Raw genomic sequence first — 20,421 nt, 5'->3', positions numbered from 1 at the left:
GGTCTAGCGAGGCACCCAGCGGATGGCTGGGGATCCTCAGAGACCGCCCTGGGATCCCCATGACTGAGGTCACAAGGTCAGTCCCAGCCCCACATACCTTGGGCCTGACCCTGCCACACCCGGGCCTCCTGTCCAGTGATGTTCTAATCCACTAACCACGGGCACCACAGATGGGAAACTCACGGTGCCAGGCCCCACCCGTGGCCAGCACAGGCCAACAGATCCCCAGTTTCTTATCAGTGACACCCACCAGAACCCAAATCTGAAATCTGAATACCCCACCCACTTCTTCCACACAAGCTCTGGCTTCAGGTTCTAGGGGAGGCCACGTGCCAGTGCGAGGGGTGGGGGTTGCGAGGGGATGCAGGCAGCGAGGCTGCAGGTGCTGCCGGGGGACACACACACCAGCCAGGACCGCAGGACAGACCACAAGGCCACAGGCAGCACAGACGGCTGTGGGCAAGGACCCCCCGCAGCCTGGCAGGTGGTGCGACCGGCAGAGTAGCCAACCAGGAGCAGACGAGGACAGCGCAGTGCAGGCCCCACACCAACCCGGGGGCCACATGGGGCCTGGGCACCTGAGAAGGGGCCAGCACAGATTGGCGGTGTAGCCAGAGGGAGCAGCCAGGCCCCCAAGCCCACATCCCTCCTCCTCCCATACCCAGGGAGCCGGGAGCGCCTGCTCCAGAGGGATCCGTATCCAGAGGCCCCAGGCCAAGTGCAGGTGGGCAGTTGGAGATCTCACCTGGAGCACAGATGCAGCCCAGCCCCCCCACCCCTCCACACACACAGCACACACCTGCCCAGTGTTAAGAGACTGGGGCTTTTTCCAGGAAACCACGCCCCCTGCCCCTCACCCCTCAACACACCAAGCAGGGATTTGAGCAGGTAGCAGATCCCAAGAGACCAAAACAGAGAAAAGACGTGCAGAACTGTGTGGAACGAGCAGCGTCAAGGCAGGTGTTCTGAGCAGAGGCTGCAGCCCCGAAACCAGACACATCACTGCAGAAGGGAAGCGTCCAGAGAATGAGGCTGGGGCTCAGGAGTGTCAACCCAGGGGGGCCCGGCGCTGCACAGCGAGGCAGGGAGGGGGACCGGGCAGCACTGGCAGTGGACCGAGGTGAGCAGGGGGATGTGCTGGGTGGCCACGTGCTGCAGGCCACGTGCGGAGACAGCGTGGCTAAATCATTGATGATGGAAATGCACAACCTGCTACACCAAATTGGATTTCTTTATCCACACGGAGCAGTTTTATGAAATGTAGCCTCTTGAACAGAGGGTGAGAGTCCCTCTGGCTTTTCACAAGCAGAGCTGTGCATGCTGGGCTGGACAATGTCCCAGAAGGTGCCCAGGACCCTGGGAGGTCCCAGACGAGCCAGCACATCTGACGCAGTGACTGTCTGTAGGACCAGGGCATGGGGCCTGGTTCTTGGACCTATTTGATTTGAAGAGCTGAGGCAGACCACAGGTCTAACATTCCCTTTATTGCTTACGTCGCATATACCAATGAATACAATAAACTCCTTTTTAAAAAAGTAAGGCACATGAAAAGCCTTTTGTGCAAGTTCCATATTATTTTAAAATTCCTATTGGCTAATAAAAGCATTTCCACTATAGAACCAGAGACATCTAGAAAAGCACATGATAGATTTCTTTGCAAGCAGAATGCCTCAAACATTATTACATTTACCTCATGGCACAATGAGACAGTCACCAAATCCAATGTCTGCATTATAATGATGCAGCTACTATTACAGTTGGAAAACATTAATCACCTTATCCACATATGTACAGCTGGGTCCCCACACGGTAAAATCTAAAGGAAGAACAGCATCTAACTGCATCTGGGTTCCATTCCCTCACAGGCAGGAACTTTGGCGTTTCGGCTCTTGCCATGTTGTGCTGCTCTTCACGAGAGGCCAGGGTCATACGATACTGAAGACCATGGACAGGTACTGTTCGTACGACACCTGAATCCAGCCATCCTGATCCGTGTCGTAACGTCTGAATATATCCGTCAACCTCTGGGGAGAAAACACACATTTAAATCTCGATAGTGAACGGAAGGAGCAAGGTGCACTGGGACAAAGTCATTAGGAACCCAATTTCAGAAGCACACAGGTCATCTCCTGATGAAGCCCAGCACAGGGAGGCACAGGTGGGGCTGGAGCTGTTCACATGGACAGTGGGAGTGGGAAGAACACAGGGCTGCAGGGCTGGCTCCACTACGTCCAGCCCTGGCTGAGCCCCTGACCGAGCCCCTGATCCCAGGCCCTGGTCTCCTGAGTCTCCTGGGGGCCTGGGCCCTTCCTTCGCCCCTGAAGACCGTCCCGTGGAGGCCCTCCACCCTCCAGTGGCTCGCCTCTGCTGTGGGGCCACCTGGGCTATGTGGAGCTCAGGACACAGTGGGGGATCTTGTGACATCACGAGGGCTTCGGGCTCCTTCAGCCCCGCCCACCCCTCCCTCTGACAGCCGAGGGTCCAGGCCAGATCAGCAGCAGAGACAGGGTGACCGCCTACACCCTCCTAACAGGGATGGTTAAGTAAGTGCCACTTCTAGATGATGGACTTGGGGCAGCCGTAAACTATCATGAAGATTCAGGCCAGCATGGTGACTCTCGTCTGTGATCCCAGCACTCTGGGAGGCCAAGGCGTGAGGATCGCTTGAGCCTGGGGGTTGAGGCTGCAGTGAGCCGTGTTCACACCACCACACTCAGGCCTGGGTGACAGACAGCAAGGGTCTCTCAAAAAAAAAAAAAAAAAAAAAAAAAGGAAGGAGAAGGAAAAAGAAAGAAGAAGAAAGAAGAAGAAGAAGAAAATGTGACAAGGGAAGAAAACAGCAGTCCTCGCATATCAGAACGTGGACAGGGTGTGGTGACTCTCGCCTGTGATCCCAGCTACTCAGGAGGCCAAGGCGGAAGGATCGCTTGAGACTTGGGGTCGAGGCTGCAGTGGGCTGTGTTTACACCACCACATTCCAGCTGGGGTGACAGAGCAAGACTCCATCTCAAAGGAAAAAAAACCACCCTGCAGGAACGCCACAGCACCACCAGGCCCCTGGACTTGGCAGCAGCTACGGCCTCACCAAACTCCAAAAACACCTGCAATGGATGATGCTGGCTTGAAGAATAATGGGTAATTTTTCTTTTTTTTTTTTTTTTTTTTTTTGAGACGGAGTCTCACTCTGTCACCCAGGCTGGAGTGCAGTGGCCGGATCTCAGCTCACTGCAAGCTCCTCCTCTCGGGTTCACGCCATTGTCCTGCCTCAGCCTCCCGAGTAGCTGGGACTACAGGCGCCCGCCACTTCGCCCGGCTAGTTTTTTGTATTTTTTAGTAGAGACGGGGTTTCACCGTATTAGCCAGGATGGTCTCGATCTCCTGACCTCATGATCCGCCTGTCTCGGCCTCCCAAAGTGCTGGGATTACAGGCTTGAGCCACCGCGCCCGGCCGTAATTTTTCTTTCTATTTTGAATCCTTTGTGTTTTTCTAGAGTTTCTAAAAGTGTTCATATTATTTGTTAAAAAATAATTTTCGAAAAGCCTTTATCCTTTTGGAAAAAGCAGATGAATCAAAACGTTTTTGAGGGAATTTTAACTTGTGGTCTGCAGCTTTCTTTTCTTTCCCATTCCCCATCTGTCTAGTGTTTAGGGTCACTCTCCAAGGGTGGGGAGAGCCCGGGAACTGGCTGTCAGGCCCTCCCCACGCGGTCTGGAGCCGGGGCCTTGGGGAGGCAGCACCCCCCAGGAGGAGCTACCCTTGCTGCGGATGTGCCTTGGAAGGCGCTGGAGAGGTCACTGTGAGGCCGCCAGTGTTACTCCAGCTACCGAAAGCTCACACAAGATCAATGTTAACTTACAGAACATAGTCTCAAATGAAGATCTGAATCCTACAGCAATTCAGTCACGGTACATAACGAGATTTTACACTGCATCTTTTCCCTCTTTTTTTGTGAGACAGTGTCTGGCTCTGTCACCCAGGCTGGAGTGCAGTGGTGTGATCTTGGCTCACTGCAACCTCCACCTCTTAGGCTCAAGTGATTCTCCTGCCTCAGCCTCCTGAGTAGCTGGGACTACAGGCATGTGACACCAGGCCCGGCCTACACTTTTTTAAAGTGTTCAGAGAACATTGTGAAAATATCATCCAACGTGGCAGGAACCCCAAGAGGCAGGGCAGGAAAGGCTCCCCCACTGTCGAGTTTTGAGGCTTCCATGTTCACAGACCTGGTTCTCCAACAAATCCCTGAAGAGCAGGGACTGATGGATCCATAAACCAGAGGAAACTCACTTTTACAGATCTAGCATTTTAATTGTTACATAGAATAAACAATTTGGGAACGTTTCCGAATTTCCCCATTATTTCTAAAAACCCCATGCTGTTCCTCTCTCTCATGGAACTGCGCGGCCACCAAGGCAGGACCTTGAGGAATCTGGGTGGAGACCGGGATCTCCACCTGCACACAGCAGCAGGGGTCTGTGTGGAGCTCCCAGGTGGGTCCCCTGAGCCCTGCTCTCCATCTCCGTGCGTCTCAGAGAGAGCCCAGCAGGAAAGACGTCACCAAAGAGCTTGCCTTGCAGGTCAGGGTGCATTACAAGCTCCTGCAGACACTGGTGTGCACAGGAAGAGCGCGGAGACCCCACCGAGGGCAGCCCGAGTGCCCACAGGCTCCACAGCTGACCTCACACACAACGACGGCAGGACACAGTGATGACCACAACAGAAAACGTGTCCCTTTTCTCAGAATAAAAGTTTTTGCAAAAATACACTATCATTGGCCAGGCACAGGGGCTCATGCCTGTAATCCCAGCACTTTGGGAGGCTAAGGCGGGCGGATTACTTGAGGTCAGGAGTTTGAGATCAGCCTGGCCAACATGGCAAAACCCCATCTCTACTAAAAATACAAAAATTAGCTGGGTGTCACCTGTAATCCCAGCTACTGGGGAGGCTGAGGCAGGAGAATCGCTTGAACCCGGGAGGCAGAGGTGAGAGTGAGCCGGGATCGTGCCATAGCCTGGGTGACAGAGCGAGACTCGGTCTCAAAAAAAAAAAAAAAAAAATCAGAACACCAGAACATACGTGTAACTAACCCACCGGATACTGCAAAACAGCGTCTTCCAGATGGGCTGCTCTATGCCATTTCCAAGGGGAGGAAAACATGTTTGTCTACACTTCCACTAACCAGCTACTTCTCCGAAGATGAGACTCAGTCTTACAAGCTCCAAAAACTAATTCTACATACGCCTGACTCCTTGGATTGAAGGTCAGGTGCATCACGCTGGCAAGCGAACCCCTCCCACCACCACAGCAAACCCAGGCAAAGCCACTCCGTCACCTGCAGGACGATGCAGCCCTGGATGAAGTCGTCGAAGGCGATCTGCCCCCGTCCCTGCCTGTCGAACTTTCGAATGAGGATGTCATGGAACTGGTCAGAGAGCCGGTAGCCTTGAAGAGTGAAAGTTGGAGTCAGAGAGGGCTGGGAGAGACGGGAGGTATGTGCCAACGCCCACCCCTCCCTCCCAAGGCCCACAGCCTCTAACACACACGACGCAAGGCTGGGTGCGAACGGAAGTGCAAATTCACTCAAAGGCACTCAGAACTGAGACGCTTCCCGAATACGTCGCTGTGTAATGAGCTCACGTCTGCAGTGCATGGAGCGACCCCCCGAGACCAGGACCCTGGAAGGAGGAGCGAGTGGGACGTTGCCATCGGTCACTCTCGTGAATTAACTACTCACCCCAGGGAAGCACTCACCAACCACCACCCCACAGGGCGGCCACGCTCAGTTCGTGAACCCAGTGGAGTTACTTTCAAAGTCCTTATTGATTTTATTATGTTTATTAACCTAGATAAGAAAATTCTGAATGATTCGCCGCCCTGGGTTGCTTGTCACCAGACAATGCTTTGAAAACTAAAATTTCACAGAAGGTTTCCAGTTATACAAAGTGTCAATGTCAAGAAATGGGAGTGTCTGGGGGATGTGCCCCACCCGCCATGAGGGACTGACGGGCACAGTGGCAGGGTGACCTCGGAAAGGTCCAAGTTACTGCAGGGCCACCAAGGGCTAGGATTTCGTTTCCAGTTCACCGAGCCTGTCCTGAAAAAGGCCTCCCACAGGGAGAGGGCTCTGAAGACGTGTGGAGGCAGCAGGTGTGTTCGGGCACCTTGGAGAGCACGCCCCGCCTGCCTCCCTCCCTTCCCTCCCTCGAAATCCCACTGCCTTCGTGACTGTGGCAGCCTTACTGACTCAGGAGGCAAGATCCAGGTGCCGATCTGTTTTTACTGGTTTTCAGCCCTGCTGGAATCTCTGCAGGGATGTGTGCACCTACTGTCTGAATCTCACAGTTAATCGCCTGCACAAACAGCCCCTTCACGGATAAAGAGTCAAGCACACACACATGAACACAGTGCCTTCCAGAGTGGTCAGGGCGTTCTGCCATTTAAGTTCAGGGGTCCCTAAACATGCAACAGTGGAGTTGCTTCAGACCCTCCTTCCCTGCAAGCTGAGAAGACAGGACCTCCCGTTACATTCAGAAAGAGATGGCAGAGTTGTGAACAGCTGCCACTTCTTCTGGTCCCTACTATTCCCACCTCCTCACTCCCTGCACCTGTACCGCGGCTGAGCCCGGCCTGCTGGGACACGGCCACAGGGACACTCCTGTCTGGGAATGCACAGGGGACAGAGGCCATCACTGGGGTGCACAGGGGACAGAGGCCATCACTGGGAATGCACAGGGGACAGAGGCCATCACTGGGAATGCACAGGGGACAGAGGCCATCACTGGGGTGCACAGGGGACAGAGGCCATCACTGGGGTGCACAGGGGACAGAGGCCATCACTGGGGTGCACAGGGGACAGAGGCCATCACTGGGGTGCACAGGGGACAGAGGCCATCACTGGGGTGCACAGGGGACAGAGGCCATCACTGGCCTCCCGCCAAGGCTGGGGAAGGACAGCAGAGCTGCTGACAGAGGCACAGGAATTTCAGTCTGCACAGACAACAAGAGCAACCCCGCTGCCTCTGGAACTAACTTCCAGCGTCCTTGGTCATCAGTAACAGTGAAGGGAAAACAAAGGCAGAGTCAGACTAGTAAAATGAGGGAAGAACAAACGAACTAAAAGAAGAATGTTTATTTGAGAAGCCAAAACCCAGCCGCAACTGCTTCTGAGTTTCTGTTAATGAAAGTCAGCCCATGTGAGACGACCAGCACCCTTGGGCCCACCCCCGACACACCCGTTTCCAAGGTCATTCTCCTCTTTCGGACTCTCTGAAATGTTGTGAACCAGCAAGCAGAGCCGTGACCTCCTTGGAAATCTCATCCATTCCACCTCCAGGGAAAATACAAGCTGCCCCCACTCAACAGGATGAGGCTCCCTGGGGCTCCCCCAGCTCTGGGGGGCCTGGCACAGTGGCAAAGGGCCACGGCGGCGGAGCTGTTCTCCGCCCAACTGCCTTTCTCAGACACCCACTGCCCACCAGAGGGGAGAGTCTCGCTGGCTGTTTACGGCAACCTAACGGCACGTGCTGAGTCGGCCGGCCCGGCCCGGGTGCTGGGTGCCCGAACGTGCGGACGCCTTCCTCACCTTTTCACTTCCGGTCTCTGAGCGTGGCACACAGTTGAGGTTAACAATAAAGGCTTAAAAAACGAACGGGTGGATTATAAAATCCACACGTGGCCCCGTCAGAGACACCCGGGGAGAAATCTCGCAGGCTCCACCACCTGGTGATTCCCTGTGCCGGCCCCTGAGCTCAAGTGCAGCCTCCCTGCTTCATCTGAGAGCAGAACACTTGTTCATAAGGGCCAAGACCAAAGAAGAATTTTTGCTTCTGGGGCCGACTTCCTAAGAGTTATTATAGGAAATCTTTTGAAATAATCAAAATACAAAAAGGATGACAATGCCCCTTTCCACGGAAGATGTGGGAGATGGTCCTGGACATCAAGAACCAAGCGCAGAAGGAAACTTGCCAGGGTAACCAGAGACAACGCTGCGATGGGACACCGCACCCAGGAAAGCCTGGCAGTCAGGAAGGGCTCTGCCACCGCACAACACGAGGAGGCCTGCCCGCTCCGGAGCACCAGGAAGGCTGTGTGACCGGCCGTGCCTCCCACCACAGCTCAGCACAGTTTTCTGGGCAGTCCTTCGCCAGACCAGGACGAAGAGGGCCTCAGAGAGCAGGCAGCACCGTCCACAGCAACTTCCACTGCGCATTCTGAGGACCGGTGGTCACCGGCACGAGGCAAAGGGAGCTCCGGGGCCTGACAAGGTTGGGAAAAGATGTCTGTGGCACCAGAGGTCGCTTGTCTAAAAATAACTCCAGGCTGGTCCTGAAGTCCATGTGGTCCTGGCCGCACTCGGCAGCACGGGCCTCCCCGGCCCCAGGACCGCTCTCTGTGGAGGGTGGCATCCTTCCCTCCCAGCCCTTCCGTACTTGCTCCAGGGAAGAGGAGCCGGCCAGGGTTCCCTCCACTTCCCCCACCCAAGGACACAGCAAGGTCAGCTGCATTCCAAGTGCCAATTCAGAGCCATCCAGCCCAAATCCTGGCTCGCAGCTGGTCAGCTCAGAACTGCTTCTTGAGAACCAGTGTGCATAGCCAGCCCTGTGGACAAGCCTGTAAGGTGAGAAAGAGAAGAGAAAGAAAGGCAGCCATAAAGTGCAAGCTGGGAGGAAACGCGAGGAGAGGCGGCGTGCTTAGGTAAGTGAGACTCCAGTTATCTCAGAGGTACTCAAGCAGAATCGAATTTTCCTCACTGTTTCTAAGGAGCCTTTTAAGTAAATCACGGAAGCGGCTTCATACAGGGGCCAGATGAAATCCGCCTGGATTAGAATCTCGGTGCAGCCACCAAGAGCCTCAGGCTGGCCCCAAACATGTCCGTTGTTCCTCTGTAAATAGAACCCCTGCTTCCTCTCAGACCTGAGACTAGCACAGGAAGCCCGTGGACAGGCCCTATGGACGCACTCTGGACGGGCCCTGTAAACACTCCTAGACCCACAGCACACTGTCACACGTGTGTGCACACGCGTTCACACACATGCACACAGTACGCACCTGTGGAACACACTTGAGAATGATCACGTGCTCCGCCTCTCTGATGCTGTTCTGAGGTGCACGGCACACGTGTGCGCACACACGCCGAGCACACACACGCCGAGCACACTTGAGAATGGGCACGCAATCTGCCTGACGCCCCTTCTGAGGCGCACGGTTTGGACCTGGTGACTGACAGCTGTTTCTTAGGTTGACTTCGATCTATCATGAAATATAAGCTGCCCTGCCCCACGGTATTTTCACGGATCTACTTTTAAATGATTTCAAAAGCCACATTCTCAGTTTTGCTCGTAACATCATTCCACTTCACAAAAGACGAATGGCTTGCATAGCCCTTATCTCATTTTGGATAAAAAACTGCATAAACGTATCCGTGTCAAGGATCGCCTTCCGACATGAGCAATATCAAATACGAACCTGCATGATGTCAACAAAAACTTTACATAGCCTGGTTAGACAATCAGTTAAGTTCAACAAGGTTTAAAAAACTTCAACGGCTCCTAGGTTCCAAAATGAAACACGCTACACAAGCCAGGATGAGTGAGTTACCGAAACCTGAAAGGGCCTGCTTCAGCTCGTTCTTGTCGATCATCCCGGAGTTGTCCCGGTCGTACGTGCGGAAGACGTTCTGCCAGTCCGTGATGTACTTCCACACACCCGTGAACTCGCTGAAGTTCACACCGGCCTTGTTCTCACGGTCAAACATGGCTGAGACAGAGGAACAGTCAAGCAACAAAAGATCAGTCGCAGCAAACTCACTCGAGGCTTCCCACCAAACCTCCGCCCTCGGAGCCTGGCGGGGCCCCACTGCTGATCACTAACAGGGGCTGGGCAATGCATGCCTGTCTGTGAATAGGGGCGAAATCCCTAAAAGTCTTGTCACTTTTGCCCTGGGTGGGGGTGTGAGGGATTGTCCCCCAGCCCTGGCCCCCTAAGTCCCATGAGAAGGTGCGCTTGCAGCTGTGAGGCAGGCCGTGCAATAGGATGTGCGAGGAAATCCGGCCGCAGCCATGACGGAAAGAAGAGCAGAGCTTCACACTCAGCTTCCGAGGCGCACGGAGGGTGAGTGGCCCCATCTCCTCTGGCTCCTGGGTCTCGGCCTAGAACACGAATCTAATTCCCAGAGCTGACCCTCTGACTCTCCAGGACCCAGAGCACTGGTGGAGGCTCGGAACAGCCCTGTCAGGAAAACCTGCTTTAATTAGAAACAGACCCTCACCTACATCCTATTTGCTTTCAGTCTAACTCCAGGTCCAAATACAAAAGAATCTGCAACTACCTTTACACGTAGTCACAATATGGTTAAAACCCATAGAAAAATTCAATCTGAATTACTGCTGCAGAGAAAACGATAAATCACGTGGTCTCTTTTCAAGAACAGGGGTTAATATAGGACTGCAATACGACTACTCCTAGTTTCATTGGAAATACGTCACAACTGAATGAAAATCCACAGGATGAAAAATCATGTGAGAAACAGCATCGATGCTTCCTCCCAACAGTCCACAACCCCGTGTGCAACCAGGGGCTGTTTTTCACAGGACTGTTCCACGACGTGCACGGTGTGTGTGGACGATGCTGGTGCGTGCAGGACCCACTGTGCACCAGACACCAGCAGGGAAGGGTGCTGGGTGAGCTGCACACCAGGGTGAGGGTTCCGCAGAGGAGTGGCTCCCAGGCCCTTCCTCTCTGGGGGGGAGGTAGCTCCCCATTATCAACACCTTTTCTAGCACTAAAGGCTGAGCCCTGCCACTGCTATGCTTCCAGGTTTTCTCTCCTTCCATCAGTGTGCTGTGGCGACATTTGCATGACCAGCGGGCACAACTGTCTGGAAAAGCCCCCCAGCTACACCAGCACTAGGACTCAGACACCTCACCACACACGGGCTTCGCAAGGAACTCAGGGAATCCTCACAAGACTAAAACGCATGCATGGATGGGAGAGGAAGGAATGAGCCCCAGGCTGCTCTGGGAAACCTGGAGACACATTGCTGTGGTCCCTGTGAGGCAGAACTGAACTTGGGATTCCATATTAAAGAGGAGTGAAGGGGGCCGCACCTCCCAGCAAAGGAAACCTTCCAGAAATCAAGTGGGGCGGGGATGGAAACACGACTCCCCTGAACACCTGCCTGCCCCTGGAGCTGCACCTCCCACCCGGCTACAGGGGATGGAGACACAGAATGACTCTCCTGAACACCTGCCTGCCCCTGGAGCTGCAGCTCCTACCCCAGCTACAGTCTGGGCATGGGGGTGCACACCTGTAATCCCCACTCTTTGGGAGACTGAGGCAGGACGATTGCTTGAGCCCAGGAATTCCAGACCAGGCCTGGGCAACACAGGGAGACCCTGTCTCTTAAAAGAAACAAGCAAAAACCCGGCTACCTGTACAGCTGGGGAGACCCTGGACCCAAAGAAATGATGCAGACCCTCACATTAAGGCTACACATGGACCCACAAAACAAACAAAAATTACAGAAACATCAAGGAAGTTGGTTACTCTGTGTGGGCTTGAGCAGGAAAAACAATCAGCTATAGACCACCCTCCCAAGGACTTCAAACACACTGTCAAGTAGCTCCACGTCACAAATACCTAGCACTTTTCAATAAAAACATGTTCTTAAAACTGAAGACTATCATATGAAATATTCGAATAAAGAATGGAATCACAAAAATAAATAAGCAGTGTCTATCAGAAACACCCAGATGTGAAAGTAACTAATAATTTAGAAATTTTAAATATATGTCATCTTTAGAATTAGAAACTGAAAGGACAGGTTAAACAAACAGTACATTAACAATAATCAGAATAAAGAATAAAGCAAACAGACACGGAGAGACATGAAAAGGTACAGAGACGGGGGGAGAGGGATGAAAGGGCCTACGCTCATCTAAGTGGAATTCCAGAAGGGAGGAAAGTGATACGGACCCACAGACAAAGGAAACACAAGTGGGTACCCAAGCGGGTCGGATACAAAGAAGCCCAGGCGTGTCCGTCTGCCGATACTTACATATGATCGACCTGACAGTCACTGGATTAAAGGGAGTCCACGTGCCTGAAAACAAACAACAGAAGTTAAAGTAAAAGGAAAATCTTTGTGGGACACTGAGTTCCTTGTCTATAGCTGGAGGCCCCGGGAAAGGCAGTAGGGGCTCTAGGGTAGTGGTTTTCTAGACACTCCAGGTGACGTGTCAGCTGCCGTGACTCCTGGGAGGAGCCAAAGCACTGTCTGGTGGGGTCACACCCTGCTGAGTATGGGAGTCCTCCGTGGCCTGCCAGACCTCCATGGCCGTCCACAGTCATCGTGGCTGGACGCGCACTCTTACTTAACAGATAACTGAGACATGGTTCTGTATCATTTTACACACGGAATTTTTCAAGGATGCAGCCACCAGCCAAGTTAAGAAGTTTGCACTTTTGTTAGAGAACTTCACAAATTCCCATTTCAGAAAAACCATCGTCAAGGCCACCACTGCCAGCAGACACCTGAGCACAGCTCGGTCGCTGTGGCATTCACACTAATTCTACCGAAAGGTGCAAGTACCAGACCCCTCCTTCCGTTCTCCCTCAGCAATCATCCCAAAGCACGGTGAAGACATCCATCACCACACTGCAAACATTCCTGACAAATTACGGTCTGGGCTTTATATGATTTTCCCTGAAACTGAATAGGAAGACTGTGCTATCCTCGGATTCGCTGTAGAATCTGATACCCTTGAGCGCTCACAGCCATTTACCAACTATGAGGGTGAAGATTCACTGATGACCTTCACACACAAGAGCCTATTTTCAGAGTGATCTGTGCCTTCAATAACTTCCATACTCACTGAGAATGAACTAAACATATTGTCAATGTCAGGAAAGACCAGCGGCTCTCCTCATGCCCCATCTGTATTAGACACACGGTTGTTTTTTCTATACACAAAATTGCCACAGTCCTGGGCAGCACACAGGGACAGCCCCCGATCTCAGAGAACAATGTCAGGCTCCCGGTGGAGCACGGGCGGTGGGGTCTGCTGGCACGGTCCCTTAGGCCTCTACGAGTCATCACTCTGGTGCTGGCACGGTCCCTTAGGGCTCTACGAGTCATCACTCTGGTGCTGGCACGGTCCCTTAGGCCTCTACGAGTCATCACTCTGGGCTCATGGGGCTCCTCCTAGTGCCATGCCTGCTCTCACCTGAAGTGCGTCCCCTCCTAAGACGCTCATACCCTCCCTCCAGCTCCTTCCTTTCCTTCCTCAGGGAGCCTTCCACGGGGGTACCATGTTCTCCCAGCCCAGAAGTTAAATCCGTTTACTCTGCCTGAGCACCTCCCAACTTCCCCTTGGGAAGATCCCACCCCCCAGCAGTTATGCAGGGAAGCTGTGCTCTTCCCACAAAGGCAGGTGCACCTGAACCCTGAACCCGTGGCACACACACAGCAACACTCCACGAGCATCTGTTAGGCTGAATAGAGTGATAATCTGCAGGAATACGTTTCTGCAGGCTTTACAGGTAGCTGGAGGGAGAGTAGGCAGGCATATGTATATAAAGGTATTCGGAAAGGTCAGAATTACTGGAAACTAGTATTACAAAAAACAAAGATAAGCTACAGAGAACCCACAAGGCAAAGAAAGAGGAAAACTCTAAACACCAAGGAGCATCCCTTCCTCACCCAAATCCATCTGGTCTTCCCCCATTCTTCACTGCTGTGTACAGGAACCTAGTGTCTGCACACAAGGGTGACCTGCTCTGACCCAGCGCTGACAAGAAGCCCCAGGAGCCAAAGCCCCTGGAAGCCTCCTGGGCAATCAATCCTCTGTCTTCGTGCCATGAGGTTCTTCTCCTCTGTCTTCTGCATCCGTGGCCCTGGACTGTGTGGACCTGGATGAGACCTAAGTCCTCAAGTGAAGGCTGCACTGTGAGGTGTCCTGATCATAAGTAGAAGCTTCTCTGGGCCATCTCAGCAAATAACATGACCAAACAAGTTTTAAACCAAAGCAACACAGGTTAAAACACAAGCAAGATGTTAACCCTGCAGCGCAGGCATGGGGAAGCTCAGGTGCCGTCTGGATGGGCGCGCATGGAGAGTGCAGAGATGGTGCATTCCTGAGAGCTGGGGTCCAGGAGGAACCGGACAGCTGTACTGGGGTCTTCTGGAGTATTCTAAGAACTGCCCAGGAGAGCAGAGGTTGCCCTGGGATGAATCAAGGATCAGAGAGAGGCAGCCGCTCCACTAGAAAGGGCTCCTGAGGGATGGACACTCCTGCTATCTCCACTCACCTTCCTTGCCAACCACAGCAGGGTCTGGCTTCTCCACAGAAACCAAGAGAGAAACCAAGAGAGAACCACCACAAGGCCTAACTGCCCGTAACAAGCTGAAGCATCGTGGCGCACAGACATTTCATGCCTCGGTTACATTAGGTGCTAGACATACCTGGGCATCCGCCTGAAAACCTAAGTAGATGCTGTGCTTGGCCCCAGGCCATGGAGTCACTTGTCACCAAATCCCAACCCTTCCCCTGAAGCCCTGCCAAGGTGAGTTTCTGGTGAAAGCAAGCATGAAAGACTGCATGGGGGTCCCTGAGGCCACCCTCCAACTTGAAAGGGAAAGGGCTGCTGGGGAAGCCAGGCGCTTCCAGAGCCCCTCCCAGCGGAGTCACACAGGGTGCACTGGATTCCTCCAGCAAGGAGCTGGGACAGCTAGTGCCGTGGTGCGGACCAGGGAGGCTCTCCTGAACCTGGGGGTCAGTCAGGGAAGTTCCAGCCACCCACAGGGAAAGCAGGTGTTTGCCATCCATCACCTTGTTGGTCAACTACCCAGGCAAAGTAGTGCAACATGGCTCAAGTCTCTCTCATCAGTCAGAACACTGCAAGAGCTCAGTTCCCAGGAGCCAGTCAAGGGCCCTTCCTGGGAACGTGCAGGGTCTGAGCAATCCAGGCCTGTTGAGTTAACCCCTTCCCACACAGGCAGATCAAATCTGCTCCATCACCGGGGCAACAAATACCATCACCCACATCCCTGGGCCCACGTGAGGGAAGGACAGTGATGGGACTGGACATGTGCTTCACAGGGCACTGTCCTGCCTCTGAGATCTGATTTGTCTCAGTTCTTTTTAATGTGGGATCTCCAAGAGAGCCTCAACTGTATTTGATTAAAAAAAAAAAAAACCGGCCAGGCGTGGTGGCTCACACCTGTAATCCCAGCACTTTGGGAGGCCAAGGCAGATGAATCATGAGGTCAGGAGTTCGAGACTAGCCTGACCAACATGGTGAAACCCCGTCTCTACTAAAAATACAGAAATTAACTGGGCATGGTGGTGCGCACCTGTAATTCCCAGCTACTCAGGAGGCTGAGGCAGGAGAATCACTTGAACCTGGGAGGTGGAGGTTGCAGGGAGCCAAGATCACGCCATTGCACTCCAGCCTGGGAGACAGAGTGAGACTCTGTCTTAAAGAAAAAAAAAAACTTCAAAAGAATGTAAGAAATATTTCTTAAAGTACAGCTTTAAAAATGCCCCTTAAAAATACATCAATGTTATATTAAGCCAAACCCACTTCAGAAGCACAGAGACGAAAAAAGTTAACTTCTTGTAATTTCAGGATGTTTTGGGAACGAGAAACAAGCACAGAAAATGGGCTAGGAGGACAGTGGATGACACCGATGGGCTGATCACGGTTCCAGGATGGTCTCGCCATGGAGGTGACGGTCTCGCCATGGAGGTGACAGGGTGAATGCTGCAGTGCAGGACTGGGGGCGCCACAGGAACGGGTGCTCCAGGTAGGGCGTCGTCCTGGAAGGATGAGAGTCCTGAGAACAGCTGGGTGGGAGCAGGGTCCGCCGGCTGCACGGGGATGGGGAGGGTGCCATGAGGGCCTGAGAGCAGCGAGGCAGGGGAGGAACCCTAATCCCTCATCTGCACAAGACGTCAGGCCTGCCAGAGCCCCATGGAGCTCGGAACGGAGCTGGGGAGGAGCATTTGCCAGGCCTCCCGTCCCCTCCTTCTGCCCACTGGGATTGCTCCTGAAGGAAGAACCCATCAAGTCCTTGTAAATGTGCTGGGAGAGAACCCCTGACAGTGCCTGGTGCTCACTCCTGGAGAGCCACTGTCGCAGGTGAAGTTTCTGGGCTCAGGCCCATGGCACCTGGAAAATGTCGCGTTTCAGTGAAATGATCTTCAAAGCCCAAATGTTCCAGGCACCCCTCAGAGACCCTGTGAGGCAGGAAGGACAGTGGGGCCACGAGGGTCCCCAGCTTCTCCAGCTCGACCTGTGCCTGGAAATTACTCCCTGAAATCGTGAGCAGAGCTGGATGCTGGGTCAGTTCTGTGATCTGTGGGACTCTACCCTTAATGGCTTCATTTATTTACAGGGATCTAACCTTATATTTATCTATGTAAAGAATGAAATTGGTCATTTCTTAGATTCACCTGTGCTTGAGATACCTTTTTAAGAATATTTTCCTAGCCATTAAAGAACATAAGTCAATTTTCTTTTTTCATTTCCCTGTTGCTATGTGACAAAGGTAATATTCTATACTTTTTGTATTAAAGGACTTCAAATTATTGATACTTTAGATGACTTCTAAAGTCCTTGCCATATTCTGAATGAAGAATGTGAGCCCCAGGTTAGAAACATCAACATGATGTGGACTATTCTGAGCTCAACAGAACTGACTGAACTAGCAGGGTGTGTTTTTGCTGCTTCGTCCACTCACACACTGTCTGAGACCCATTCATGTCTCTGGAGGTCCCTCACCTTGCGCTGACTCCCCTGAGGGACTTGCTGGGACGTCCTCATCCATCTGCTGTGAACGACCATTTGGATCTCTTCCCACTCGGGTTTGTGCGAACAGTGACACCAGGTGCATCTGAAATATGCCACATGCCCAGGTGCACGTGGGGTGTGTGCAGCTCCCTGACCCCTCTGCGGCGGGACAGCAATGAGGCCCAGGGCGTAGCGGGGAGGTTTGGGTGTGGGAGCAGGCTGGGGTTGGAGAGAGGACGCTGGATTCTGGACTTTATCTGAGGGCTGAGCAGCAGGCATTATGGCAGATCGGGTCTGGTGTTGAGCTGACCTGATTGTCACAGAGAACTGATGTTCATGGTTTCTCTGAATAACATAGAAATGGATCCTTGTGGTCTTGAAACTTGAGAATGTGACATGTGTCTTATTTGAGTTCCTTTCTCAGGAAACTGACAATGAGGCCTCCCAGGTAGTGTGAAGGAACAGAGACTCAGCAGATCACGGCATCTGGTCAGTGAGACACCAAACCCTTCACCCATCATGATTGATCAGCCACCTGCCTCCTCCTGACCAACTCCTCTTCCTCTCTCCCCCTAATTCCTGTTTTCCTTACACATAGTCACATTTCTTCCCTGCTATACAGTCAGTCAGGAAAATGCATTTGAGGCTGACCTCCCATCTCCTAGCCTGCAGCTCCTGATGCACGCCTTCTTCACTGGCAGTAACCATCGTCTCAGTGACTGGCTTTCTGTGTGCTGAGCAGTAGGATCTGGAACAAACCCCTGCATTTTGGAAACATGGAGAGCAGCCTCAGCAGGCCCCCAGCCCCGAGTGCAGTCATGACTACCAAGGACTCACACCAACCCCCAAAGGTGAGTGTGGACAAGAAGAAAAGGCTCCTGAGGATCCAACCAGGAGAATTCCTGCAATGTCACGGAGAATCACTGCCACCCAGCCCATTCCCCCATTGAAGGGCAGCTGCAAGATTCAGCTCATTTGTCTTCTTTCCTGGACATGTTCAAATCTCTTTCAACACAACCTTGTGATCCTGAGATTCCATCAAGATGTGCATTGTTTTACAATATTGCTTTAATTTACTCTGCCAGCTATCTGGGGAAATGCAACCTCATCAGCAGAAATTATTTCCTCCCTGCCGCTTTTGAAATCTGTTATTTCCTATAGCCAGGTACTGAGCCCTTCAACTGAGGTCTAAACCCTCCACCCTGTCCCTCCGGGGTCGCCAAGCCGGTGGTTTGTTCCATGCTCCCAGGCAGATTGTGTCAACTCAAAGTCCAACGTGCTTAAGAAATACTTAATTTTAGGTTTTTTTTTTTAATGTTTTTGTTTCATGGAGGTGACACCCTCTGTCTTTGACTTGTGGGCGCCTTCCTCCTTCAGTCTGCATGTACTGAAGCCAGTGTCTGCTGTACAGCCTCTCAGCCGCAGCCCACAGTGAGGTGCAGGTGCTCAGCCTTCGCCCCAGAGAGCGCCTCCATTCGCCCCTCCACCCATAGCCCCTCGAAACCACTGCCCTGCTTCCCAACACGGTAGCACTGTCTTCTCCAAGGTGTCATGTGGCGGCATCCTTCGGCCTGTGCCCACCAAAACTAGCTTTCTTCACCAGGCATGTGGCCTGGGAGACCTGGGGCATTTTGGGTGCATGTTTCCACTGCTGGTTGGTGCCCCCTGTGTGGAAGCATCCGCGTTGGTTCACGCCTTCTCCTGCCGATGGACAATTTGTTTTCTTCCAGTTATTGGCAATGAGCAATGAGGCCTAAACACTTGAGTGCAGGTTTGTGTGTGCACGTTTAAGTTTTCTCTTGGGGGAAATTTCAGGAGTGGGGTTGCTGGATGACATGGTAAGGATGTGCTTAACTCAATAAGAAACTCCCGGACCACGTTCCAGCATGGCGGGATCCCTCCCATTCCCACTGCCGCTTATGAGGGTCCCGGTTCCTCTGCATCGTCACTAGAAGCTGGGTTGGCCCGTGGTTTTTGTCTGTTTTTAGCCATTTTAATAGATTTGCAGAGCTACTGTTGACTGGCATTTCTCCAGCATCTCTATGATGTTGAGCCTCTTTCTCGGGCAATATGCCCTCCTTATACCTTCCTTGATGAGGGCTCCATTAAAATATTTGCCTTCTCTTTAATACTGGGGCTTTTACTTTCTTATGGTTAAGTTTTGACGGTTCTTCGTATATTCTGCGTGCCAGTACATTGTGAGATGTGTGATTAACCAGTATTTTTTTTCTAGCCCATAGTTTGCATTTCATTCTTTTAAGATTTTTATATTGCTTTATAGAATTATAATTTTAAATTATGACTAAATTTAGTTTGTCAATCTTCTATGAATCATGCCTTTGGTTTCATGTCTAAGAACTTTTCACCTAACCCCAGGCCATACAAATTTTCCCCTGTGTTTTTATCTAATGGTTTTATATTGTTATGTTCTCCATTTAGGCCTGTGATAAATGTTGAGTAACATTTTGTGTCAGCCACGGCCATACCTTTTTCCGTCTCTGACAGTATCTTGGGTGTTTGCAGCTCTCAGTGCCCTGTGCAGTTCCCGTCTTCTTGGTCCGCTCTTTCTGTGAGTTTCAGGGCGTGTCTTAGTGCTGACGCTGTCCTGGCCCATCAGGGGGTCCCATGGGCTTGTCCGTGTGGGAAAGTCGGGACTGTGATGTTGACGGGATGCCGTGAGTTGGGAGGTTCTGACGGGGGTTTCCATGTAGGAGAGAGAGGTGTTTGGTTTTCCGGATGGGGCAGACTTGAGAGGGGACAAACTTGAGAAACGCCACCAAGGGGAAGCCCAGGCAGAGCAGGTCTCGGGGCCGCCCAGTCGTGTGGGCGCCAAACGTGGATGTGTCAGTGGCCATGCCAGGAGGTAAACCCTCACCCAAGGGCCTCTGGGTGTCCAAGGCCAAGTCTTGTTCAAGAGGTGCGTTCAGCTGAGCCAACCATGGCAGAAATGCACAGGGGAAATCCCGTGGTTCCTCTGTTTAAATCCCCTGCTAATCCCACCGACTCAGAGAAGCAGCCAAGTCCTCACAGCAGCCTGCAACCCCCACCTGACACAGCCTCTTCTTGGCTCTGATTCTCTCTCCCCTCCTATCCCTTTCTGTCTCTTCTGCCACCAGAGAGGAGATCCTCCATGTTCATCCTGGTGGATTCAAACCCATGTTTGCCACACAGATAGTCACCGGAATCAATAGGTATAATCTATAAAGAGTCCTTTTGAAAAAGAAAAAGGCAGGCTGGACATGGTGGCTCACGCTTGTAATCCCAGCACTTTGGGAGGCTGAGGCAGGAGAATCACCTGAGGTCAGGAGTTTCAGACCAGCCTGGACAACATGGTGGAACCCCATCTCTAGGAAAAATACAAAAATTAGCTGGGTGTTGTGGCGTGCGCCTGTAATCCCAGCTACTCAGGAGGCTGAGGCAGGAGAATCACTCGAACCCAGAAGGTGGAGGTTGCAGTGAGCTGAGATCACGCCACTGCACTCCAGTCTGGGTGACAGAGTGAGACTCTATCTCAAAAACATAATAATTGGAATAATAAAAGAAAAGTGCAAAAATTCAAACAACAAAAACTGGGCAAAAGAGCTGAACCGGCCCTCCACAGAAGAGGAGATGTGGAGGAACGGCTAATGAAA

The 20,421-nt window shown here is 52.4% G+C and overlaps 1 protein-coding gene and 1 long non-coding RNA gene across 4 annotated transcripts in view; both read right to left on the bottom strand.

Annotated features, from left to right (window-relative positions):
- Positions 1-1,465: 1,465 nt before the first annotated feature.
- PDCD6 (programmed cell death 6) overlaps positions 1,466-20,421 on the bottom strand; it is a 39,395-nt gene continuing 20,439 nt past the window's right edge. The window contains exons 3-6 of one of the 3 annotated variants that reach the window (XM_078004542.1): positions 12,054-12,098; positions 9,596-9,754; positions 5,331-5,440; positions 1,466-2,024 (exon numbers count right to left, since the gene is read on the bottom strand). In XM_078004542.1, coding sequence (XP_077860668.1) covers positions 1,926-2,024; positions 5,331-5,440; positions 9,596-9,754; positions 12,054-12,098 — 413 coding nt within the window. In that variant the 3' untranslated portion in view covers positions 1,466-1,925. Of the gene's footprint in view, positions 2,025-5,330; positions 5,441-7,112; positions 8,609-9,595; positions 9,755-12,053; positions 12,099-20,421 lie in introns of those variants that run through there. The other 2 variants (XM_078004543.1, XM_078004544.1) reach the window with 2 other exon arrangements.
- Positions 15,603-17,368, bottom strand: LOC144341369 (uncharacterized). The gene is made up of 3 exons (XR_013418235.1): positions 17,100-17,368; positions 16,781-16,892; positions 15,603-15,816 (listed from the first exon to the last, which is right to left on the bottom strand). It is a non-coding gene; the product is annotated as an uncharacterized LOC144341369 (long non-coding RNA).

Source organism: Macaca mulatta, chromosome 6 (assembly GCF_049350105.2).
Source record: "Macaca mulatta isolate MMU2019108-1 chromosome 6, T2T-MMU8v2.0, whole genome shotgun sequence".
Taxonomy (NCBI): domain Eukaryota; kingdom Metazoa; phylum Chordata; class Mammalia; order Primates; family Cercopithecidae; genus Macaca; species Macaca mulatta.
This window is presented reverse-complemented; position numbering and strand designations above follow the sequence as displayed.